General features: G+C 36.9%; 1 protein-coding gene across 1 annotated transcript; it reads left to right on the forward strand.

Annotated features, from left to right (window-relative positions):
* The first annotated feature begins 3,123 nt into the window (after positions 1-3,123).
* Positions 3,124-4,138, forward strand: TMEM252 (transmembrane protein 252). Its single transcript, XM_053700605.1, has 2 exons — positions 3,124-3,404; positions 3,874-4,138. Exons 1-2 carry the CDS (start codon positions 3,124-3,126, stop codon positions 4,136-4,138), a joined length of 546 nt encoding a protein of 181 aa, XP_053556580.1.
* The last annotated feature ends 22,252 nt before the right edge of the window (positions 4,139-26,390 follow it).

Raw genomic sequence — 26,390 nt, forward strand, 5'->3', positions numbered from 1 at the left:
TCTATTCTTGACCCACTGCAATCTGGATTTCTTCCCCATCACTCCACAGAGACAGCAACTGCCAAGGTTACCAATGACCTACTTACAGCAAAATCCAAAGGCCACTTCTCTCTGCTTATCCTCCTTGATCTTTCTGCAGTCTTTGACACTGTTAACCACCCTCTTTTGCTCCAAACCCTCCAATCCTTCGGCATCTGCGACACAGCTCTCTTGTGGTTCTCTTCCTATCTATCTAACCGTACCTTTAGTGTAGCCTTCTCCAGAGCATCCTCTTCTCCGTTACCACTTTCTGTTGGGGTATCTCAAGGTTCTGTCCTTGGTCCCCGTCTCTTTTCAATCTATACGTCATCATTAGGTTTCTTAATAAAGTCCCACGGGTTTCAATATCATTTGTATGCCAATGACACCCAAATCTACCTCTCTGCACCAGACCTACCTCCTTCCTTACTAACCCGTGTCACTAACTGTCTAAACCTCTCCAAAACTGAGCTCCTTATTTTTCCCCCTTCTTCCAAAATCTCCATCCCACAATTTTCTATAACTGTTGATAATTCCATCATTACCCCTACCCCGCATGCTCGATGTCTTGGGGTCACACTTGACTCAGACCTTTCCTTCATTCCTCACATTCAGTCCTTGGCTAAAGTCTGCCGCTTCCACCTTAAAAACTTCTCTAAAATTAGACATTTCCTTACACAAGACACAACTAAGATTTTAATCCATTCTCTCATCCTTTCCTGTCTTTACTACTGCAACTCCATCCTCTCTGGTCTACCTAGCTCCCGCCTAGCTCCTTTACAATCCATAATGAATGCCTCTGCCAGGCTCATCTTCCTTACACGTCGCTCTTCATCTGCTGCACCTCTCTGCCAATCCCTTCACTGGCTTTCTCTTGCCTCCAGGATTAAACACAAAATCCTCATTCTGACATACAAAGCCCTCAACTGCACTGCTCCCCACTACATTTCAGACCTTGTCTCTAGATACTTTCCCTCAAGTCCCCTCTGCTCATAATCTCCTACTCTCCTCCTCTCTTGTTACTTCCTCACATTCCCGTTTACAGGACTTCTCCAGACTGGCCCCCATCTTGTGGAACTCCCTGCCTCACTCCACAAGAGTCTCCCTTAGTTTTAACAGCTTCAAGTGCTCCCTAAAGACTCTACTATTCAGGGATAAATACAACCAACACTAACCTTTCCTAACTCCATTGCTTTCCCCTTGAACCCCTTAGAACATAAGCCTATGAGCACAGCTGTTTGTAGATCGCCTTCATAAGAGCCAACTACAACCGTGTAACTCTCTGCAGGGCCATCTACCCATTTGATCCCTATAAATGTTATTCTGTATACCAACTATGTTTATAGCGCTGCAGAATCTGTTGGCGCTCTACAAATACCTGTTAATAATAATAATAATGGCTTTGAAATTTTGTGAGATTTGTGGCCTGTGTTAGCTTACAATTAAAATTACATATACTGCCAGCTGTTGAATGGGATACTCAATGTCCTACATTTATCAATGGACACTTAAGACTTAAGGACAAAGTGTAATGTATCAGTTTAGTTCAGTTAGTAGCGAACAGGGTAGCAGGAACGATACATAGTGCAAGATTGAAGCATTCTACTTATGTAAAGCCAGTCCAGTATATGGAAAAAAATATAGCTGGAACAAGTGGTATTGCAGAGTTGGAGAAATCTTGTCACACAGGTTTAGTTCAGTATATGGCAAACTAGGTGGCTAGAAAAAAGGTACTGCAAAACTAGTGGAAACCATTGCAGATTCCAAAGAGCACTCTTCTGCAATTAAAGCATGAAAACCATCAAAAAGAACAGCAGGGTGGTCAAAGGCAGGTCATATGGCAGCAGGAGGCCATACACAGGTATTCAGCAAATAAGGTTATAGCAGCTATAGGCAACAGCTGGTCAGACAGAACGATAAAAATGACAATCACACCCAGAGCATAGACACACCGACTCAGTATATTGGCTCATAGCAGAAGAAAGAGAAACATTTAAATCCACACCAAGTGGCACCTGAGCAATCACAGAGCAAAGCTAAACTTGGCAAGGACTTTAGAAACTGCTGACAATTTAGAAAACATGGTGCGACACAGAGGGCTTGATTACTAGTGATGCTCTAACAGTTGCGCACAACCGATGAGTGTTGGTTTATCTAACAAGTGAAAATGTATTACTTTCAACTTGTAATACACACTCTACGCAAAAAAAGCAGAATTCTAGTGGAGATAACTCGTGAGATTTATTAAATGTCGGGCGGACAGCATATGCAGTCAGCATTTATCATTGCACAAGCATTTCTTGTGAAATGCTTGTGCAATGCCGCCCCATTCATATTCACTAGAAGGGGGTGTCAATCATCCCAATTGGATACGGGCCTCAGAGGTGGCGGATGAGTTAAGGAGCAGCGGTCTTACGGAAACAACAGCATACGCTGCTTGTTAAATATACCCCATAGTGTACAAGTATACATCTCTCGTGGGGTTTTTATTTGCTTGCTTTTTTGTATTAATTTGATATATGTTTTGATAACGAAAGAAGCAGATATAACCCATCACAATTATGCATTAAGACACACCTCAATTGTCTAAATGAAGGGCAAAAAAACAAAGTTAAAGTTAATTAACAAATATTGACTTCCACTTTATACAAGCTAACTTATTTATTTAAATATATAAACCAAAATACAGTTGACACTGCACATTATAAAAAGCAGAGAGTATTTGTTTGTCTACACTGATAGTAAGTTCAGGATAATTTGGCCTCCCCTGCAATGGCCCTTAAACAACACCTTACAAAATATGCAAATTACTTTCCAAGACTTATTGTGAATTATGCTCATAAAGGTTTAAATTGCAAATCCTTCAAAATGTGCACAGTAAAATAACTAGATTTAGCTTCTCCTTTTTCATAACCTCGCAGATTAAAATCTAATCCTAATGGATATTACCTCTAAAAGACTCCTTGACGTAGTTAATGAATGTCTTGTCTAAGACTTTGGTTAATTATTGTCTATAGGCAGTTTCTCTCTATAGCATATAAATGCTCTGAATTAGACTGATCAGGTAGACAGTTTCAGCATAAGCAACGTGTCCAGCTCTCAGTCATGAACATGAGGAAGAGCGCATACACAGTGCTACGATTCTCCCTGCTCGTTATCGGTTTTTCTTTAGTGTGTCTGGGAGCTTTTTACGTATCCTCCAGCTATGTTTGCACCTGTGGAAATGAGTTGATCCTAGCATATTGCCTGTTGCCTTCAGGATTTATCCTTTTGCTAGTTGGAATTTTTTGGAGCACATATCATGAGGCCAACCACAAAAGCATATTTCATAACATGATCAGACGAATGCATCGTCAACACGAAATGCATATTGAGACCATAGACAGGTATGTTGTTAACCATGGTGAAAATAATGTTGTTTTTTTATGTTGTTCTGCAGTTTGTAATTTGTCATTACACAGAAGCTTTACACATTTGTAAATTATAACATTAAGTTTTCTCTAAAACTCTCACTCCAATAACCACATTTAATTTGAACAGTCCTTCAAAGATCATTAAGAATTGTATTAAGATTCCCTTACGTTCAAAACAGAGCTTCACTGAATTAAGATTTTTCCAGTTACTTTTTTATCCCACAGATCATTTTATCAAGATTAGTTAAGGGACTTTATTGAATAGACATAAAATAGTAATCAGGTCACTTTGCCCCAATGGAAAGACCTCTGAATTTAACTATAACAAGGTTCTGTTTTCCTTAAAACTAGACTGTCATTTACATTTCACTCACACTGTATTGCTTCTTTTGTTGTGTATTAATAAATATCAAATAATAATAATTCAATTTTGTTGTTTCAGGCCAGATTTCTATCCTCCTTCATATGAAAGTGTAATTCATGAAATTCAGCTGCAGACTCAAACAAATATGACTGAAGAAAGCCCCAACATCCCACCTCCCTTGTATACAGAGAGCACTTTGGACATTGTGGATGAGACATATATATGTGAAGATCCTCCACCTGCATATGAAGCATCTATAAATCAAGCTAATGTTAATACAGAGCCCAGCTCAGAAGAGGCTTCAGGTCCTGACAATGGCCATGACACAGAAACATGTGACTGATTATTATTATTAGAAAAAAGGCTTGAAAAGCAACATTTCAGGTCAAAGATGGCCTCTTGCTTTGCAATATATATGAATGTCCTGTACTGATGGCATAAGGCTAATGAAGTATAAGTGAGCAGAGGTCATGTGATGACAAATGAAGTGGCTTCCAGCCGGCACAGTAAGCATTGGTAACAGTAAATCCTTGTGTAGGTACAACAATGCAGTGCAGCCTGAGAGATCAATGAATCTGTCACTTACATGGGAAGGCAGATTGTTTACATGTTAAAGTATTATATTTATCTGCAATGTTTACATACACAGTGAAGTTCAAACACTAGTTTGCAGAAGCATATAGGGATTGCATACATCAGCCAAGATCATGCTTCATTTGAAACAATATCTTGTAAGGAAATAATGTTGTACAAATAGACGTAGATCATCTGGTTTGTCTTCAAACGGAGTTTTGCTGTACCTTGTTTTATTACAGTGTTGCTAGACATGTTGTATAGTACCAACTGATGATGTTAGGAATATAAAAAGCATTTAACAGCATATTTATTAAAGCAAACGCTAATGTGACCATGCACAGTATACAGTATTTGTCAACCAAGATACATAGAACATATTATTTATTTCATGATAACTTGCTAATATATATATATATATATATATATATATATATATATATATATATATATATATATATATATATATATATATATATATATATATATATATATATATATATATATATATATATATATATATATATATATATATATATATATATATATATATTCTATCTTTTACAAGCTATGCAAACATTTCCTGCAGCACTGATTAAAAGCACTGGATATGGAAAATGATAAAAATGGTCAATCTGTGATAAACAGAGTAAAACTAGAGAAAATCATCATTTTAATGATATTCATAATAATCTATTATTCACTATTTTGAAGTTTGATGTGTATGCCCCAGTAGCTTGGTTTACCAAGTATTTCAAGATTTAACTAACAAATTTAAAGAGCAGTCTTCATAAGAAATAATGTATTAGAATACAGATATCTTCATACATCATTACTCTGGATTCAATACCAAATGCATGTATATACTGAATGTAAAATGTACTTTGTGTATATACTTAATTGTGCATCTTTGGATTTATGTTATATTGATATTGTGATTTTTTTTTTCTGCTTTCATATGATGAAATGGAAGAACATTTCAGTTCTATTTGTTTATTTCTGTGTCCCTCTTATTGAATAAGCTGTGTTTTTGTATGTATTTGCTCATTTATACAAATATATTTTTTATTTAAAGCAGCAATTGTATTTCACGTTTATTTGACAATAATCAAACACAACCTAAAATACAGTAACACTAACTGATCATTGTTTTGTGCTACATACTATAAATATTCTGGGTGGTGCAGAATATCAGAAGATCCAAACTTGGGGTGCAGTTGTATCTGATATTTAAATGTAAGTTTAGATGAAGTATTTACATAACATTTACAGATTCAAAATCTGCCTTATCTTTTAGATAAAATTCACATGATCAAAAGTTTAGCAAACTTACATTATATCACAAAGCAAGTAAACATTTATGAAGAAGAGTAAAGTTGTTACTGCTCTGGTGCTTAATTCTGAAGTGTTTAAAAAGGACCTTACACTTTCTACTAGCTGTGTCAGTAACGTAATCAAAAGTAGATTCCGATTGGTTGGAAAGTTAACCTATAAACTGCTTCTGCTGCAGTCACTGTGGTTTCTGATTTGTGGATTTAAATTGAAATCAGATAAAAAGATAAACTAGAAAGATAATTTTAGACTTTAACTAACACAGTATAACCATTAGCTTTCACAGGTTATAGAATGTGAACAACTCAACCACTCTTTGGGGAATAAAACTTTATAAAATTAAACACCATATGTTTATTTAATAGAAGCATTGTATCAAGGAAGGACTTTTTATTGTGACAATCTAAATAACACGTTATGCAGACAGAATGGTTGCAGCTAAGATTCTGAAGCAAAGATACCTGTCAGATTGTCTTGGGAACCGGAGTTCATAAACACTTCAATAAACCATAGACCTTATACAAAACAAAGGTATCTTTTCCTGGTTGAACAATTTTCAACTAAAATATTACATGATATGTACATTATGTTGCTGAGTATAAAATAAAGAGGAGATATCCAAATCCAAGGTTCTAAATCATAGGACACATTGGGGTATATTTATCATAGTGCGAGCGGACATGATACGATGTAGCGTATCATGTCCGCTGCACATCAATAAATGCTGACAGCATACGCTTTAGACCGCTGCTTCATAACTTCTGTTTCTGGCGAGCTTAATAAATCGGCCACCTAATGCTCAATTTAATATCAAATCAAAATAAACCACTAAAATAGAATGAACTCAGTAAACTATGCAACACTCATACAGAGTGTTCTGGTTGGCTAAGGATGCACAGATTTGTGGTTTTTAAAATGCAGCTTTAACAAATGTTTTGCTTTTATTTACTTAAAAGAATGACATGATACAAGTTAATCTGTATCATAAAATTAAAGGGACATTAAACCCAAACATTTTCTTTCATGATTCAGATAGAGAATACAATTTTAAACAACATTCACATTTACTTCTATTATCTAATTTGCTTTATTCTTTAGATATCGTTTGTTGAAAAAATAGAAATAGACATTGGTGAGCCAATCACACGAGGTATCCATGTGCAGCGACCAATCAGCAGCTACTGAGCCTATCTAGATATGCTTTTCAGCAAAGAATATCAAGAGAATTACGCAAATTAGATAATAGAAGTAAATTAGGAAGTTGTTTAAAATTGTATGTTCTATTTGAATCATGAAAGAAAATGTTTGGGTTTAATGTCCCTTTAAAGATTCTGATTTAAGTGCCTATTTACAAAGTGAAGTGCATGCGTCTGGGGTGATTCTAAACCATTAAAACTGGGGGGGGGGGGGGGGGGTGCAAACAAATTGACCAAAATGCTAAATAACATGGGTGCTCTGGTATTTTGGGGGATTTAATTGGTATTACCTATTTATACCTTTATTGTTGTAAATTTCAATCTCCCTCATTTAGCTCTTTCATAAAAATCCCAAGCAGCATTTGCACTTGTTCCCCCACACTTGGTACATATATATTTATGTGTTAATATCTGTATATACAAATATAAACACATAAATATATATTCATATAAATACTGTATATATTTCTTTATTGCTGCAAGATTTCCTCCTGCCCTGCACTAGATCATGGTTTGTCGTATCTTACGGCATGAGAACAAGGCTCTAGTTGGAGCCTATATAAGCTCACTTTTGTGAGTGCAAGGCTTCGAGGCAATGTGAACGCGAGGTCGTGTTCGCATTGCACCTGACTTTTACTTGCGCTGGTATTACCAAGTGGAGCGCAAATATCATGCTTGCGAAAGCGCAATATTGCGCTCCATTCGTAATCTAGGTCATAGTATATAATTAATTAATAATACCAAAAAGAATAGAAACACCTTTTTTTAGGTACAAATGTGTTAATGCTATATAGCAGTGCAAATAGTACATATAGATGAGACTAAAAAAGAGAACAAAATAAAACTTAACCTCTTCACCCAGATTTTAAAAATGGGTGTACACATACCCTCATTAAAAACATTTAAAAATGTTTATAGTACAAAAAACCAATCAGGACTACTGAGGTGTCTGAGTATATCAATGAATATTTCATATAAGTGGATAAAATTTCAAAATTCACTAACACACTAGTTCAACGGGCTAACTGCCCTACAACTGAGAAGCCCATTGTAACACAGTCTATAAATTAAAAAAAAAATCCCTTTAGTAATTACCACTATGATTAGGTGAGCCCCACAAATGTGGTAATGGTTGGGCTTAAAGGGACAGTTAAATCCAAAAAAACTATCATGATTCAAATAGGGCATTTCATTTTAAACAACTTTCCAATTTACTTTTATCACCAATTTTGCTTTGTTCTCTTGGTATTCTTAGTTAAAAAGCTAAACCTAGGAGGTTCATATGCTAATTTCTTAGACCTTGAAGGCCGCCTCTAATTTGAATGCATTTTGACAGTTTATTACTACTAGAGGGTGTTAGTTCATTTGTTTCATATAGATAACGTGCTCACGCACGTGATGTTACCTAGGAGTGAGCGCTGATTGGCTAAAATGCAAATCTGTCAAAAGAACTGAAATAAGGGGGCAGTTTGCAGAGGCTTAGATATAAGGTAATTACAAGTTTGTCCTGGGAGGCCAAAAAGTGAGCGGTACACCCTCTACCTCCAAGATTCCTAACGCATTTTAAAGTCAGTAGTTAAGAGTTTTATGGTACAAAGCCGTAGCATAAAACGCATAACTAAAGTGCTAAAAAGTACACTAGAATAAACATATTAACCCCTAAACCGCCACACTCCCACCTCGCAAACACTAGTTAAATATTATTATCCCCTAATCTGCCGCCCCTAACATCGCTGCCACCTACATTATACTTATTAACCCCTAATCTGCCGTCCCTAACATCGCCGCCACTATTCTAAATTTATTAACCCCGAAACCTAAGTCTAACCCTAACACCCCCTAACTTAAATATAATTTAAATAAATCTAAATAAAATTACTATCATTAACTAAATTATTCCAAAACTAAATACTTACCTATAAAATAAACCCTAAGCTAGCTACAATATAACTAACAGTTACATTGTATCTAGCTTAGGGTTTATTTTTATTTTACAGGCAAGTTTGTATTTATTTTAACTAGGTAGAATAGTTACTAAATAGTTATTAACTATTTAATAACTACCTAGCTAAAATAAATACAAATTTACCTGTAAAATAAAACCTAACCTAAGTTACACTTAACACCTAACACTACACTACAATTAAATAAATTACCTACAATAAAATAAATCAAATACAATTAGCTAAATTACAAAAAAAAAACACACTAAATTACAGAAAATAAAAAACAAATTACAAGATCTTTAAACTAATTACACCTAATCTAAGAGCCCTATAAAAATAAAAAAAGCCTTCCCAAAATAAAAAAAACCCTAGCCTAAACTAAACTATCAACTTAAAAGGGCCTTTTGCGGGACATTGCCCCAAAGAAATCAGCTCTTTTACCTGAAAAAGAAATACAAACAACCCCCCCAACAGTAAAACCCACCACCCACACAGCCAACCCTTCAAATTAAACCCTAACTAAAAAAACCTAAGCTCCCCATTGCACTGAAAATTGCATTTGGATGGGCATTGCCCTTAAAAGGGCATTTAGCTCAACTGCTGCCCAAAGCCCTAACCTGAAAATAAAACCCACCCAATACACCCTTAAAAAATCCTAACACTAACCCCCGAAGATTCACTTACCGGGAGAAGTCTTAAATCCAAGCGGCAAGATGTCCTCAAGGAAGCCGGCCCATAGAAATGCCCTTTTCAGGGCAATGGGGAGCTTAGGTTTTTTAGTTAGGGTTTTATTTGGGGGGGTTGGTTGTGTGGGAGGTGGGTTTTACTGTTGGGGGGTTGTTTGTATTTCTTTTTCAGGTAAAAGAGCTAATTTCTTTGGGGCTTTTTTTTATTTGGGGGGGCTTTTTAATTTTTATAGGACTCTTAGATTAGGTGTAATTAGTTTAAAGATCTTGTAATTTGTTTTTTATTTTCTGTAATTAAGTGTTTTTTTGTTTGTAATTTAGCTAATTGTATTTGATTTTTTTAATTGTATTTCATTTAGGTAATTTATTTAATTGTAGTGTAGTGTTAGGTGTTAGTGTAACTTAGGTTACCCTAAGCTAGCTACAATGTAAGTATTAGTTTTATCGTAGCTAGCTTAGGGTTTATTTTATAGGTAAGTATTTAGTTTTAAATAGGAATACTTTAGTTAATGATAGTAATTTTATTTATATTTATTTAAAATATATTTAAATTAGGGAGTGTTAGGGTTAGGGTTAGATTTAGGATTAGGGGTTAATTAATTAAGAATAGTGGCGGCAACGTTGGGGATGGCAGATTAGGGGTTAATAAATGTAGGTAGGTGGCGGCGATGTTAGGGGCAGCAGATAAGGGGTTAATAAATATAATGTAGTTGTCGGCGATGTTGGGGGCAGCAGATTAGGGATTCATAAGTATAATGTAGGTGGCGGTGATGTCCGGAGCGGCAGATTAGGGGTTAATAAGTATAATGTAGGTGTCGGCAATGTCGGGGGCAGCAGATTAGGGGTTAATAAGTGTAAGATTAGGGGTGTTTAGACTCGGGGTTCATGTTAGGGTGTTAGGTGTAAACATAAAATGTGTTTCCCCATAGGAATCAATGGGGCTGCGTTACTGAGATTTACGCTGCTTTTTTGCAGGTGTTAGACTTTTTCTCAGCTGGCTCTCCCCATTGACGTCTATGGGGAAATCGTGCACGAGCATGTACAACCAGCTCACCGCTGACTTAAGCAGCGCTGGTATTGGAGTGCAGTGTGGAGCTCAATTTTGCTCTACGCTCACTTCTTGCCTGTTAACGCCGGGTTTGTAAAAACCTGTAATACCAGCGCTGCAGGTAAGTGAGCGGTGAGAATAATCTGCAAGTTTGCAACGCACCCCTCTTACCGCAAAACTCGTAATCTAGGAGTTATTTCGTAATTTTAATTTAAAGTTTGGGGGTGTTAGGTATAGGAGTTAATAGTTTAATTTAGTGTTTTGCAATGTGGGGGGCCGGCGTTTTAGGGGTTAAAAAGTTTATTTAGTGGCGGAGATGTGGGAGGCCGGAGGTTTAGGGGTTAATATCTTTATTTAAGCGGGGATGTCGGGGAGCGGCGGAATAGGGGTTAATAACTTAAATATAGTGATGGAGATGTCGGGGTGCGGGGAAATGGGGTTAATAACTTTATTATAGTGGCAGCTATGTCGGGGAGCGACGGAATAGAGGTTAATAACTTTTATTAGTGGCGGCGATGTCGGGAGCGGCAGATTAGGGGTTAATAACTTTATTTAGGTGTTGGCGATGTTGGGGCGGCAGATTAGGGGTGTTTAGACTTGGGGTTTATGTTAGGGTATTAGGTTTAAACATAACTTTTTTTCCCCCATAGACATCAATGGGGCTGCGTTACGGAAATGTTTCCCTATTGATGTCTATGGGGAAAAGCGTGCACGAGCACATCAAAGCAGCCCTTGGCTTTTGTGCGGTATGGATCTTAATGCCACCATATCGCACGCACAAGGAGGCTTTTCAGCCAGACTTTTTCAATCAGCCAGACTTTCGTTGCGTCTGTTTCGCACCCTGTTTAGCGCAAAACTCATAATCTAGGTGAAAGTGTTTATGTTTTACCAAAAAAACATCAAATATATTTAAAAATATGTATTTAAGAATATAAAGAACATATATGAAGAACATTGCAATGTAAAATATTGTTATTTCATGTTGGATTAGCGCACTTGGTCAAATACGATTGGGTTTGATTGTGAGTATGGGTGTTAGTTCTTTTCTTATTTTTTCACGCTCTATTGAAGGCTATGGGGGAATAAGTTAGTGTGGTTGCGATATTCGAATTTCGGCTTTTTGCGCATGTTGGGTTAGCGCTCACTCGCAACATTTTTACTTTCAACTTGTAAAACAAGCACAAAAAGCCTCCTTCTAGCAGAGTTAACGTGCGAGCGAAGTTCTAATTTGTGCTCCACTCATAATCTAGCACTTTATGGGTTGTGGTTTCAAAGAACAAAACCTGTTATTTAATATACAAAAATAAACCCAAATAAGTCATTTTTCATACATTTTATACTCTGAAACTGGTATAACAAGTCATTGGAAACACATTAAAAAAAAACATCTACACGAGTATTATTACAAATTAGGGAAACCGTATGTCATATACTTTACCGGTGTTAACTTTACTCAAAGGAATTTTTTTTTTACATAACTACATGTTTTGCATCTTGATGTACCACACTTGTGGAAACCCTTTCTTCTGGACAGCCAACAAGACCTTTCGGATGGTGATAAGGAAGGACCCAGTATATTACCCAATGTTCTAGCTTTTCTAGGAATGAAATGAATACCTCTTTTAACTATTTCTTTCATTACAGGATCCATATTTAGCAGACATTCCAATTATTACACTGATTTATGGTATTCCAAAAACTAAGGCCTGTGACAAAACAAGACATTTCTTTCTTGTGTTTTTTCTTTCCCCTGTTATAACGTAACAGCCCATCTCTTGGGATGCCATTAACAACATCCGTAGTCTTTCCTGCAGAGGCAGAGTGCTGATGATTGTGATTTTTATGTGATTGTGTGTGACATTGATCATTGTGCTAGACACTCTGAGGTCAGTATTTAGGATAGTTAGAGATTTACTGGTCAAAGTGAGACGTTTGTGTCTTTTACCTCTCACCTTACTTTGCACAGTGGACATGTGAAGAAGACACTACCATAGAGATGCAAATGCAGGGCAGCTGGCACCCCTGAGGTACTACAGTAATGAATGTAGATATATAGCACTCCCCAGCACCCCTAGTGTTGGAAATCAGGCACACAACCCATTTGCTTTATTTTGTGCATACTAAAATGATTTCTCATTATTTTCTTAAAAAATTTAAACGTTTGTATTTGGAAAAACACACAGTTTCAGGTCATATTTTGAGTTAGAAACAAACTGTTTATTACCGGATGGCATCTTTATGTTGTATTTTGTACTATGGCTTTTATGGAGATTAAATTATAATCATCATTACTAAAGAGTAATGTTGTTTTTTTGTTTTTAAATATTTCATTTTTTGTAAGACTCCCCTAATTCTTTGGCAAAAGAGCACAATTGAGTACAGTCTACAGGAATTATTCTTTTATTGTGTTTTTTACATATTCAACCCTTTTACACTAAAATAAAATGACAACAGGGGCGCAGTACAGTCTGTGCAGTGCATTCACTCAGTAAAGAGTAATGAAGTAACTCACTCACATGTGATTGAGCACACACAGGTGCTGAAAGCGCAAGCTGGGACTTCTCAACCGCCTAGCTGACTGATCTCCCCATGAAAGCAGGAGTCCAGGATCTCAAAACTTCACCAGCAGTCACGGGTTGTTCAATACTCAATTCTCATACAGTGACAGGTGTAGCAAACAGTGGCACAAGTGTATATCAATATAAAAGTGGTTTATTAAAAAACATCTTAAAACAAGCAACGAGTTCCTCAGCCCTAAGGCTGTCTCATCAGGCTACTGGATGAGTTTTTGCCCAAAAGCATATGCTAGAAGATTTTGAAGAAAAGATGTTTAAAAGGATGAATGACCTAATGTCCTCCTTCAAAACGATGACCTAATGTCCTACTTGAAAATGATTGAAGTGAAAAGAGTTGTCCTAAGTCGGCATTAATAGGACCAGAGGTTGATGTTATGTTGTAGATAGTTTTGGAGCTGTGTATGGGCTATCCGGATACCCCTTAAAGTAATGACCAGTGTGCTGAGTTGCTTGAATTACTTGGTCTGTGCCATTATTTGGAACACTTCTAGTTACCAAAATTGAACTATTTTATGCGCATGTAAAGCGCCTTACATTGTGAACATGGTGTATTACAGCGTGGGAATATGTTTGTTTGCTTTTTTCTCAGCATGACACCGGAGGGGCTCCATACATTTGTATGTTTTCCTGTTTTGTACTCTATGATTTCACAGATTGGAAAAAAAAGGATAGCTCCTAAGCTTGTTAAGAAACATGTCATTGAGTCATGTGATGGACTATATGGTTAGTACTATCTTGCAGTAGCTATGGGGACATTAATAACTCCAACATAACTGAATGTGTATGTTTATTTGTGCCTATATGTAATATATCATTATTTGTTGTTGTTGCATAGTTGTCTATCATAATAGCCATATGGTTTAGATACATTAAATATTCTGTCCCTTGCAATGAGGTATATAAATAACTCCTATTGGGTTAGCGTGTGAGCGATAAGTGTTAGTTTTTTTTCTTTTCTATGTTCTCTATTGAAGTCTATGGGGAGAAAAAGTTAGTTATAGCATTGAATCATTAATGTTTCTGGGCTGTATAAACCCACTTTTTCTGTGGGCGTTGTCAGCCAGTAAACAGACTGTGTTGTACACAAACAACAAAAAAAACTAGCTGCTCTTTCATATACATGAAATGAGTACCATAAAAGTTGAAGGGCAATAGGTTCAGGAGTAATTTAGAGAAGTGTTTGTTTGCAGAAAGTGTGGTTAATTCATAGAATAAACTCCCACTTTTCAATTTTCACACACACTAGTGCTTGTCTTACTTCTCAGAAAACGTCCAACTTGGAATTTTCAGATAAAAATAACTATGCTGCTGTCATCAAATAAAGCATCATTTTGTAGACTTTGCTGCGAGGGATGTGGCTTGTTTCTCAGTATATAGAAAAAAACTGCTTTTGATCAATTCATCACGTCTGGACAATTTTCTAGATTTGAGACTTCCAGTGGGAGGAGCGTGAAGCAAGTGCACGTGCTCTGCAAGCTCCAGAGAGAAGAGCTTGTTTCTCCATACGCCCCACAAGCTAATCTCCTATTGCCCAGGAGTGAGTACCTGGCTTGGGGAGGGAAAACAAGATTGTTGCAGCCTGAGACGTAAGTATCGCTTGCCTGCAGAGGCCAGATGGCACTGGCCACATGCACAGGCGGCACTCAAAGAACTGGGTGGTGAGCTTCATTGCGGGCCAGCGGTGGGATAACTGACACTAGAGGTAGTCTATGTTCTTCCTGCACGTTTGCGTGACAGAGCGAAGCCTGTGATAGCGTTCACTATACAGTAAACAGGGATATAAAGTGGAATCTTCATAATACCGCCGCAACTTTTTACCTGGAGACGGACGAGAGGTGTCATGTTTGGAGCTGGGCAAGGAAGGAGCCGGTGAAGTACCCTGGAACAAGTGCTTAAGGCATCAAGGAAAAGGAAACTGCAAGGAAACCGCAAGTATTAAATGAGCAATTGTTATATGAGTCACCACCCATGCTGCATGTGCCTGGTGCGGAATGTTTTATATTTGAAGTTTTAACACCTGGACACTCCTTAAATCGGGACGGAATGTATCTGTGAAACCAAATAAGGGGCACAACTGCATAACAGCGAATGTCTATCTGAGGAAAATTTCTAAATAATTTAGACTGACAAAGCACAAAACCAAGGAATAAGCTGGTTCTGGGAAACATAAAGTTGTGGGGAAAGGATACAGCTGAGAATATTGTTGCCCAGAGATGGAGGCTTGTCGAGTTTTCTCTTCCCTTGAAGCAGTAGCAAAGTGTTCCCCTATAAGTTTAAAGTTCTCTTGCTCTCTATGAAAGAGTAAAGCTGTGATTAAACAGTACAACACAATATAACCAGCATATTATAGCTTCTGAATAGAAGACCCTCAATATGCACTAAGGGACTGCCCTCTTTTTTGACTGTGTTGGGCACATTAGATATATTGGGTTTCAGTGATTGGATCAAGATTTGAGCTGGTCGAACTCACTGAATTGATTGAGGTGGTCAGCCTGGACTTAGGGAACATTTAAGGAAACATTGGCGACAATTTGTTACATGATACATAAATAAATTTATAATTCACTGAAATTGGTTCTTTCCCTGATCAGAGAATATATGGGATTGTAGCATTCAAGCTTTTTGGTTTAAAAAAGCTGCAACTACAAGATAATCTGTTATGTATTTTAATGTTGTGGTGGTTAAGCTAAAAAAAGCAACATAGAGCTTAGTAGAGTGAATATTCTGTAAGAAGAATTCAGTATCTTTCTCCAGTTTAAAATCTGTTTTTTTCTCCCATTGAGAGAATAGGTAGGATTGCAATATCAGAGTTTTCTGATTTAAAGAAAAAAAAGAGAAAAGAGAGTTATTCTTTACAAAATATTCGGTTATGTATTGGAATTTTGGTTAAGGATATGTTAAAAAGGCAAAACAGAACTCAGTAGTGTAAATAGCTCCAAGGAGACCCAGCCTTTTTTCTAGTACTTGTTATATATAAGGGTAGTGTTAAGTTGACCCTAGGAATTGGGTCAGTAGCATAGTACTATTGTGTTTAAATATTGAATAAGCTGTCTAGCCTATAAATACTACTATTGTATATAAGAGATACAAAATAATTACTCTATGCGGAGTGTATTAGTGTATCAAGTTTGTGACAGAAGGGTTATTACGGTACCAGTATAGTTATATGGCAAATATCAGAAAAATTACAATACGTAATATACTTAACAGGCTGAACAGTAAAGATAGGGGAAAGGGTTTTCTATAGTTGTTGGAAAGAGCTGTTGAAAAAGGGTTAGTACATACATTACACCATAGCTTTGATTTTTTTTTTTTTTTGCGGTAGTAATTGGTTGACATAGCTGGGCACATCACTTTTTTTTTTTTTTGCACTTGAAGTCACAGCTGACATCTGACTGTCAGAAAGCTGATTGTAGATATTTAAATACACTCTCTTCTTTGCCCCGAAGGTGAGACAGAAGAATATATACACACAGATATATATTTATATACACTAAATTTATTAAATCACTTAGGTATTTTTTTTGCACAGAACACTTATAGAACACAAGATTAATGGAAAGGTTTGTCACTAACACTAGATTAAAATCTCCAGCTATGCCAGCTAAAAAAAGACAGAAAAATTAAAATGGCTCAGGATACACCAGAAGGTTCTCTAGATGCATCTAGTATACTAAGTTCATATTCGGAGGCACAGACAATGTTTAACCAGTTAGCTGAACTTATCTTACCAAAATTCGAATTAGTTCAAAAAGAATTAGCAGACCTCACATCAGAAATAAGGCAGTTCTCAAATAGATTGGTGGAAGTGGAGGTTCGCGTATCTGAATTAGAGGATATCTGTAATAATCAGGAAAAATATACCAAAAATAACGGTGACATGATTAGAACGCTACAAGCCAAGATAGAGGATTTAGAGGACAGGTCCCGCCGCAACAATATAAGGGTGGTGGGACTCCCAGAAAATAGTGAATATGGCGATTTATTAGAATTTGCCTCCATTACTCTCCCCAAATTATTGGAAATCCAACTAAAGGAAGGAAAGATGCAAGTAGAGAGGGCACACAGGGTAGGTCCTATTAGAGAATACTCTGATGGTAATATGCGCCCAAGAATGATCATGATCAAGTATCTGAGCTTCTTAGACAAAAGTAAGATAATGCAACAATATAGAGAAAAAATACACTAATGATAAACAATAAACAAATATTACTGTTTCAAGACTTCTCTGCAGAGACCTCTGCTAAAAGAAAGGAAATGGTTCCCTATTGTACTATTTGTATTAAAGCAGGAATAAAAGCCAATTTAAGATACCCTGCGAAAATAATAATTGAGGAGAGCGAGGAGCGTATTGTGCTAAACTCTGAAATAGAAGAAATAGCTTTTTGTGCAAAAAACAATATTAAAGTGATAAAAAGTACACAAATTAGAAAGAGGGCTACCTGACCTGCTAGAAGTTGGAGACAATAGAGGAAAGGATACATGATGATGGTCTTAAGGGCTAGGATAACCAGGTGGTTCATGAGAATAATGAATCTGTGTCCCCCCCCCCATTTTTCTTCTTGGTTTTATGAGATTTTATTTGTATTTGAAGTTTCTCGGGGGGGGGGGAGGGGTTGTGTGGTTTGTTTGTTTTTTCCCTCGGGCTTTCGGGCTTTCTCGTACCGGCTCCCCAGGCTCTCTATAGTTATGAGTACCATGAAAGTATGGTTATTAGTCAAGGTCTCATTTTTTATTCAATACAATGTGTGAGGATTTAAAGTTGGTGTCTTGGAATGTGGGGGGGATTACGTCACCAATTAAACGAAAGCATATCTTTAAAATACTTAAGAAACAGAGTCCTGATATAATTTGCTTGCAAGAATTACATCAAAAAGCATCTGAAATCCCCAAGTTATAAGTAAACTGGATTGAGGAGATTATTGCTACACCATGCACTAAAAGAAAATGTGTGGTGGCCATACTTATTAATAAGAGAGTTACATATAATATAGTCAAACAAGAGCTAGACCCGTTAGGACGAAATATAATTTTACAGATGGAGATTGGGAAAAAAATATGGTCATTTTGTAATATATACGGACCTAATAGACTGAACCTAGATTTTTGGCATAAATTGAAGCCAAAACGGGCTCCATATTTAGGTCAGAATTTAATATTGATGGGGGATTTTAATATGGTAATGCATGCAGAAACGGATCATTTTCAGCAAAAACAATCCTATAGACAGCAAAGAGAGGCAAAATTTCTGAGGAAATTTAGTAAGGTACTGAGACTGAAAGATATATGGCGAGTACAGCACCCCAATATACGCAATTACTCATGTGAATCAAAGGCATATAAAAGTTTTTCGAGGATAGATATGTTTTTAATAGAACATAAACTTTTAAGTTTGGATATTGAGTCTCAAATAGAAGATATTATAATATCGGATCACGCAATAATTAGCCTAAAGGTTAAGTTCAATAGTAAAGGGGGGAATAATATAAATACCTTCAGTTTCCCAAATTATATGTATAATAATAAACGGTTTTGTAATTGCCTCACTGAGAGATGGAAAGACTATTATAAGTTAAATGATGAATATTAGTATAAGTCTGAAACTTTCTGGGAGACAGGAAAAGCGGTAATGAGGGTGGAAATTAAAGCGTACATGATTAAAATTAAAAAGAAGTTTAAAATTCGGGACATACATTTATCAAATCAACTTAAAAATATGTTCAGAAAGTATTTGAATAATCCAAATACAACAACCTGGGAAAAATATTCTCACGCCAAAGCTGAAAGGGAAATATTCTTAAAGACAAAATGGTCTTTTGAAGAATTGAAATCAAGAGCATATTTTCAGGGGTATCAGGGTATCTCAGCTAAATATTTAGCAAGGCTTATAAAATTTAGGGAAAAAAAGAATATTATACCTCTGATAAAGGAAGGCACATCTGTTTATATACAAGCATCAGAGATTAGGGAAGCCTTCCTTAAAGGGACATGAAACCAAAAATGTTCTTTCATGATTCAGATAGAGAATACAATTTTAAACAACTTCCCAATTTATTTCTATTATCTAACTTGCTTCATTCTTTAGATGTCCTTTGTTGAAGAAATAGCAATGCACATGTGTCAGCCAATCACACAAGGTATTAATGTGCAGCCACCAATCAGCAGCTACTGAGCCTATCTAGATATGCTTTTCAGGAAAGAATATCAAGAGAATGAAGCAAATTAGATAATAGAAGTAAATTAGAAAGTTGTTTAAAATTGTATTCTCTATCTGAATCATAAAAGAAAACATCTGGGTTTAATGTCCCTTTAAATACTACCAGTGTTTGTATGCAAAAGTCCCAGTGGATGAGCTGGAGAAAGATAAATTCTGACAAAATATAAAGCTGCCAGGAATCTCAAAGGAAGACTTAGATCAAGTGAATAAAGAAATTTCCATAGAGGAAATAACTGTGGATATAGATAAAATGAAATTAGGTAAGGCACCAGGGCCAGGTGGACTATCAGCTGAATTTTACAAAATAATGAAAAATAACATTATAGAGGTATTAGGCAAACTGTTTAAGCAGTATTTTATTCAGAATGAATTGAAATCACCTTATTTTCTGGACTCTGGATTTTTAGAAAAGGTAAAGATCCAGAGATGGGATCATATAGACCGATATCCCTTTTAAATTTAGATTATAAAATATTAATGGCCGTTTTGGTGGAAAGAGTTAAAAAAGTAATGGAGGATCTGATAAATGAAGATCAAACTGGTTTTATGGCTGGAAGAAACCCGGTCTGTAATATGCGGAGGGTATTAATAACATTAGACTATTATTATAATAAAAGAGAGACGCTTGGGAAGAATAGCAAAGATGACATGGCACTGGTGACTATAGATGTAGAAAAAGCATTGGATTCCATCACATGGGATAATTTGTTTACTGCCCTAGCTAAATTTGGTTTTGAGGAAAAAATCCTGAATATAATAAAGTTAATATATAATAAGTCAAGATCACAGTTGTTAGCTAATAATGAATTATCACAGTATATCACGCTGCAGAAGGGCACCCGTCAGGGTTGTCCCCTCTCACCATTGCTGTTTTACATTTAATTAGAGCCACTAGCTATATACTTAAGGAAGGAAATAAGGGGAATTGAACTAGGAAATAGGAATCTGGTTGTCTCACTATACGCAGACAATATCTTGTTATTTATCAAGGCTACAAATCTGAATATTCCTAAATGTTTGGAAATTATAAGAAGTTATAGTCAATTCTCAGGCTAGAAAATAAATTCCAGTAAGTCTGAGATCTTATGGATACATAAGACCTCAAAAAGTTATAATAGACATACATTCCAGGAATCTGCGTATATCAACTATTTAGGGATCAAGCTAGGAATTAATCTGAGGGAGTGGTATCATCTTAATTTTACAGAGGTGTTTAAAAATCTAGCCAACAAGCTCAGTAAATGGATTTTTTTTTTATCTCTCTCCGCAAAGGTCATGTTAATTAAAGCAATAATCTTTCCATGTATATTGTTTTTGGTACAGAATTTACCTATGTTCATCCCTAGTCAAGATATTATTCGGTACAACAAGGCATGTGCTGGATTTGTATGGGGCAAAAAAAAAAACACGACTTGCAATAAGTGGACTTATGGAACTCAAAGAATTTGGGGGATTCTCTTTACCCAATATAAGATATTATAATTGGGTAACAATGGTAAAATATGCTGTAGATTGGCTCACAGAAGCAGAATACATCATATACTACGATATAGAATCAAACTTATTAGCTCCATTTAGTCTGAAGGCAATGCTTCATCATCCATTTATTAAACTACCTAGTAATGTATATAAGATGTTAACCTTTGCAAATATAGTCCACGCGTGGCAGAAATTGCTTAATTTATTGGATATTGATTATCGCACATCGCGCCATCTACCAATAATTGGTGCTCCAGATTTCTCACCTGGTTACTATAATGCAGTTTTTAGAGAGTGGCATGAGAAAGGCTTAGTGAGCTTTGCACAATTTATAAATGAGGATACAACCTATATAAACTCTTATGCGGAGATATCTAAAAAATATCATCTTTCCTCTAAAACTTTTTTGCATATTTGCAAGTGAGGAGTTACCTTAACCAGTTATGTCAGTTAAGAAATTGGGATTGGGATTGGAAGGAGATAGATGCAGGGATTAATATCTATAAAGCAGGTGCACGTTCAATTAAGTACTGGTACCAGATGTTACTTACAAAAGGGGGTCAAGAATATATAGGTAAACTTAAAGAATGGGTATATGAAATATTTTCCAGAAATAATGGACCATGAAATACGGAAAAGTATAAATCTGTCTGAAGCAGCCACAACAAGCTGTAGTTGGAGAGAATCACAATTGAAAATAGTAAATAAATATTATCTCACTCCAGATAGGATTAATAAATGGGCACAGGATGATAAGAAACGTAAGTGTCCTAAGTGCTGTAACATCCTTATGGGTAGTGATGGGTTAATCCTCCCAGCCTCCATCTCACCTTTGCATCACCTTTATAAGGCACACCTCTGTTTAGCATCATTGCTTGGTATTGAATGTTCTATCTACAGTGATACTGGCCCCTCCGTTTTCCACGGACTACTTTTTGTTCTCAACCTATGTTATTTGTCTCTTGCTGAGACTCTCTACGACCTTATACCCAGATCTTGCTACTTACAGCATTAACCGCTGAACCGGATCCTTCAGCAACCTTTCCCAGCTCCGGTTGCAACTTCTCCGGATTCTACAGGCTCAGCTGTTTGGCGGGTGACGTCACCGACGGCCGCATCGGATCCATCCGCAACGCCACGCTGCAAACATCTTCCCGGCTGCTCTCTGCTACACCGCACCGCTCTGCTCAGTGCTAGTAGCAACCCTCTCAGCCACAGGCAGCTTTGGTATCACAACAACGATTGGTAACGAACTTTGACTTGTTTATATTTTCATATTGTCTCAGTACTTTTACTTCACTTATTCTAAAATTGTTTCTACGCTGCTCAACATTCTATGTGTGATCACTTGCTCTATATACTATATTAACCACCATGTTGTCTTGTTAGCCTCAGTGTCATTCAGACATTGACACTGAGCTAGCAAATAACTATATTAAATATCCTTAGCATTTAATATAGGTATCAGAATCTGCCTATATATATCATTGCTTAGGATAACACACCTATATTTTACATTTATTGATGTGGTATTGTTTCTGGATTGTCAGTTCTATTTATCATATCTATGAGAAACTCAGTAAATTTACTTGCAGTAATAATAACAACACTTTGTATGTCTGGGTTGTTACAGGAATACCAAGCCCAAAAAAGATATATAGGTGTGATGAATCCTGTAGAGCTCTCTAATTATGTGGTCACTCTAGGCCAAAAGGTGGATCAATTAAATTTGGGCCTGAGAGACCTACAGGTAGAAAACCAAACCCTGAAGAATATAATTAAAGAAGGGCTTACCCCAGCACCTCATCACACTGACACCCCACCAGAGCCCCCTGTCAGTCCACCTGATAAATTTAGTGGTGACAGGAAGCAATTCAGACAGTTCATTAATGCTTGCACCTTATTCTTTACTTTAAAACCAAAAACCTTTGCAAATGATAAAATCAAGGTTTTGACAATGATATCCTATTTAAGGGGTGAACCCAGGGTTTGGGCTGACTCGCTTTATGAACAAAATAGTCCTATGTTAAACTCACTTGATGACTTCCTCAGCTCCTTATCCTCCTTATATGAGGACCCCCACAGACAAAGCACTGCAGAGCACAAACTCAGGAATCTTAAACAAAATAAAAGAGCTGTGGAGGATTATATTTCTGAGTTCAAAATCTGGCAACTAGATTCAGGCTGGAATCAGGTCTCCCTAAAAAGTCAGTTCAGATTAGGACTGTCAGAACATATTAAAGATGAATTTGCTAGACTGGACTTACCAGATGATTTGGAAGGTCTAATGCAACTAAGCATTAAGATTGATCACAGAATTAGAGAGAGAAAACAGGAAAAAGTTTCTCATGACACCAATATTAGATACCATGATTCCAGAGGTCCTCCACAACAAAAGGGTACAGAGGAGCCAATGGATATCGGCGCCATCAAGGGACCTCTCACCCTAGAGGAGAAAAACAGACGTAGACTTAACCACCTATGTCTATATTGTGCTTCAAAGGAACACGATGTATCCTCTTGCCCAGTACTTAAAAGAACTAAAAAGGGTAAGAATTGTGACACAGTGTTTACCTTGAAAATTACCAACTCCCAGGTAACAAACTGTATTATTCTAATCTCTTTACAGTGGGACCACCGCCGCCTCTGCTCTGAAGCTGTTATTGATTCTGGGGCATACTCCTGTTATATTGATTATGCACTTGTTAAGTTAAATAAAATACCACTTGTTAAGAAACAGAAACCTGTTCTGGTGCGCCTTATTGACGGTAAACAACTTGAGTCAGGGCCTATTACACACCAGACAGTACCTATACTGGTTACATCACAAAACAACCACCACGAGTACATAACTTTTGATGTACTTACCTCACCCATCTTTTCCTTGATTCTTGGGCTACAATGGCTTAGGTTACATCAACCCACGATACTATGGGAATCTAACACCGTGCTTTTCACCTCTCCTTACTGTCAGTCTACATGTACACCAAACATACCTATACTGTCAGTCACAGAGGTTCAAATACCACAACAATACATAGAATTTGAACAAGTTTTTTGTAAAAAAGAGGCTGAAACACTCCCACCACATAGGCCATATGACTGCCCAATAGATTTAATCCCGGGATCCGATATTCCCTATGGGCACATTTTCCCACTATCTGAAAATGAGTTATCTCATTTAAAAACATACATAAACGAAAACTTACGAAAAGGGTTTATAAGACCTTTCACCTCTCCAGCAGGAGCAGGTATCTTTTTCGTCAAAAACAAAGATCATTCCCTGCGTCCCATTGTAGATTATAGGGAATTGAATAAAAGGACTGTTAAAAACCGGTACCCCCTTCCTTTGATTCCAGAGTTAATTGAACATCTTAGGGGTGCATCTATATTTACAAAGCTTGACTTAAGGGGAGCATACAATCTGATAAGAATTAGACCAGGTGATGAATGGCTTACAGCGTTCAGAACCCGTTACGGATTGTATGAATACACCGTAATGCCTTTCGGGCTCTGTAACGCCCCTGCTACCTTTCAAAGGTACATAAATGATATATTCAGAGATTTACTTGACAGGTCTATGGTGATTTACCTAGATGACATATTAATTTATTCATCTAACATCGATGAACACATCAAGCTAGTCAGAACTGTACTTTCTAGGCTACAGGCACATCACTTGTACGTGAAACTAGAGAAGTGTATCTTCCACTCACAGGAGATTACATTTCTGGGATACCACATTACACCACAAGGTATCTCCATGGAAACCGACAAGGTTTCAACTATACTTAACTGGCCAATCCCAAAAACAAAGAAAGACGTTCAGAAGTTTCTTGGTTTTTCTAATTTTTACCGGAAATTTATAAGGAATTTCGGTAGCATAACAAAACCCCTAACTGAACTAACAAAGAACCAAACTCCATTCCTATGGTCACAGAGCACAAACAAAGTTTTCCAGTATTTGAAAACATGTTTTACTACAGCACCTATACTTTCTTTTCCCAAATCAAACCTCCAATATATCTTAGAGGTTGACGCCTCCCATTACGCTATTGGTGCCATCCTATCCCAACGTCCCTCACCCCAAGAACCCATACACCCTATTGCTTTCTATTCTAGAGTTCTAACAGCTTCAGAACTAAATTATCATATTGGAGAGAAGGAGCTACTTGCTATGAAAGCAGCCCTAGAGCATTGGAGGCATCTTCTAGAGGGTACTGACAAACCCATCCAAATTTACACAGATCATAGAAACCTTCAATACCTCAAGACCCATAGGACATTGACTTCTAGACAGGTCAGATGGAGTCTATTCTTTTCAAGGTTCACATACAACATAACTTATAGACCCGCATCAAAAAATAAAAAAGCTGACATTCTTTCAAGACTACCCGAATTACCTACCGTACAACCACCATATGGAACTATTATTCCAGATCACTGCTTTCGCGAATCACTTGGATTACTTTTTAATGAAGGATCTTCCCTCCAAGAACATCAGCAAACTGATGTTACATTGCCACAACACTTGCTAAAAAGAGGTACTGATGGGTTATACCATAAAGACTATATGGTATATGTACCCCCATCTTTAAGAATGTCTATTCTCAAAGCCATGCATGATTCAACCTTAACGGGTCACCCAGGGGTACAAAGGACCTTAGAACTAACTAAGAGATCTTACTGGTGGCCACATATGTCCACAGATATACTGAAATACATTCAGTCATGTGACATTTGCACAACCTGCAAGATTGAAAAACACAAGCCGGTAGGATATCTACTTTCACTACCCATACCTGAAAAACCTTGGACTCATATAGCTGCTGACTTTATAGTCGAACTACCAAAATCCAGCAATAATACTACAGTCATGGTGGTTGTTGATTTGTTCTCGAAAATGGCACACTTCATTCCATTCCACAAACTGCCAACCTCAATGGAATCCGCTTCTCTACTTATTGATAACGTCATAAAACTACATGGGTTGCCTCTATCAATTACCACAGACAGAGGAACGCAATTTACTTCTAGAATGTGGAGAGAACTCTGTAAGGCTCTTTCCATTGAGCAACGGTTGAGTACCGCATACCATCCCCAGACTAACGGTCAAACGGAGAGAACAAATCAGTGGTTGGAAGAATATCTTAGATGTTTTGTCACGCAAAATCAAGATAACTGGTCATCACTACTTCCATTAGCAGAGTTTGCCCATAACAACGCCTATCATTCCACCATCAAGACCACTCAGTTCTTCGCCAACTATGGATTTCATCCACTGTTCCATGTCAACCCTCAAAATGACAGTCAGTGCCCAGTAGTTAATGACACCACTAACAATATCGCTGAAACCTTCTCTATTCTTGCCAACAACATTAAGACTGCTCAGGACAGACAGAAAGTCTATTATAATTTAAGGAGAAAACCAGCACCCGAATATATGATTGGAGATCTGGTGTGGCTGTCAACGAGGAACCTCCGTCTCAGTACACCCACTAGGAAATTGAATAGGTTCTACATTGGACCCTTCCCAATTAAG

The sequence above is a fragment of the Bombina bombina genome, chromosome 2, assembly GCF_027579735.1.
Source record: "Bombina bombina isolate aBomBom1 chromosome 2, aBomBom1.pri, whole genome shotgun sequence".
In the NCBI taxonomy this organism is placed as follows: Eukaryota; Metazoa; Chordata; class Amphibia; order Anura; family Bombinatoridae; genus Bombina; species Bombina bombina.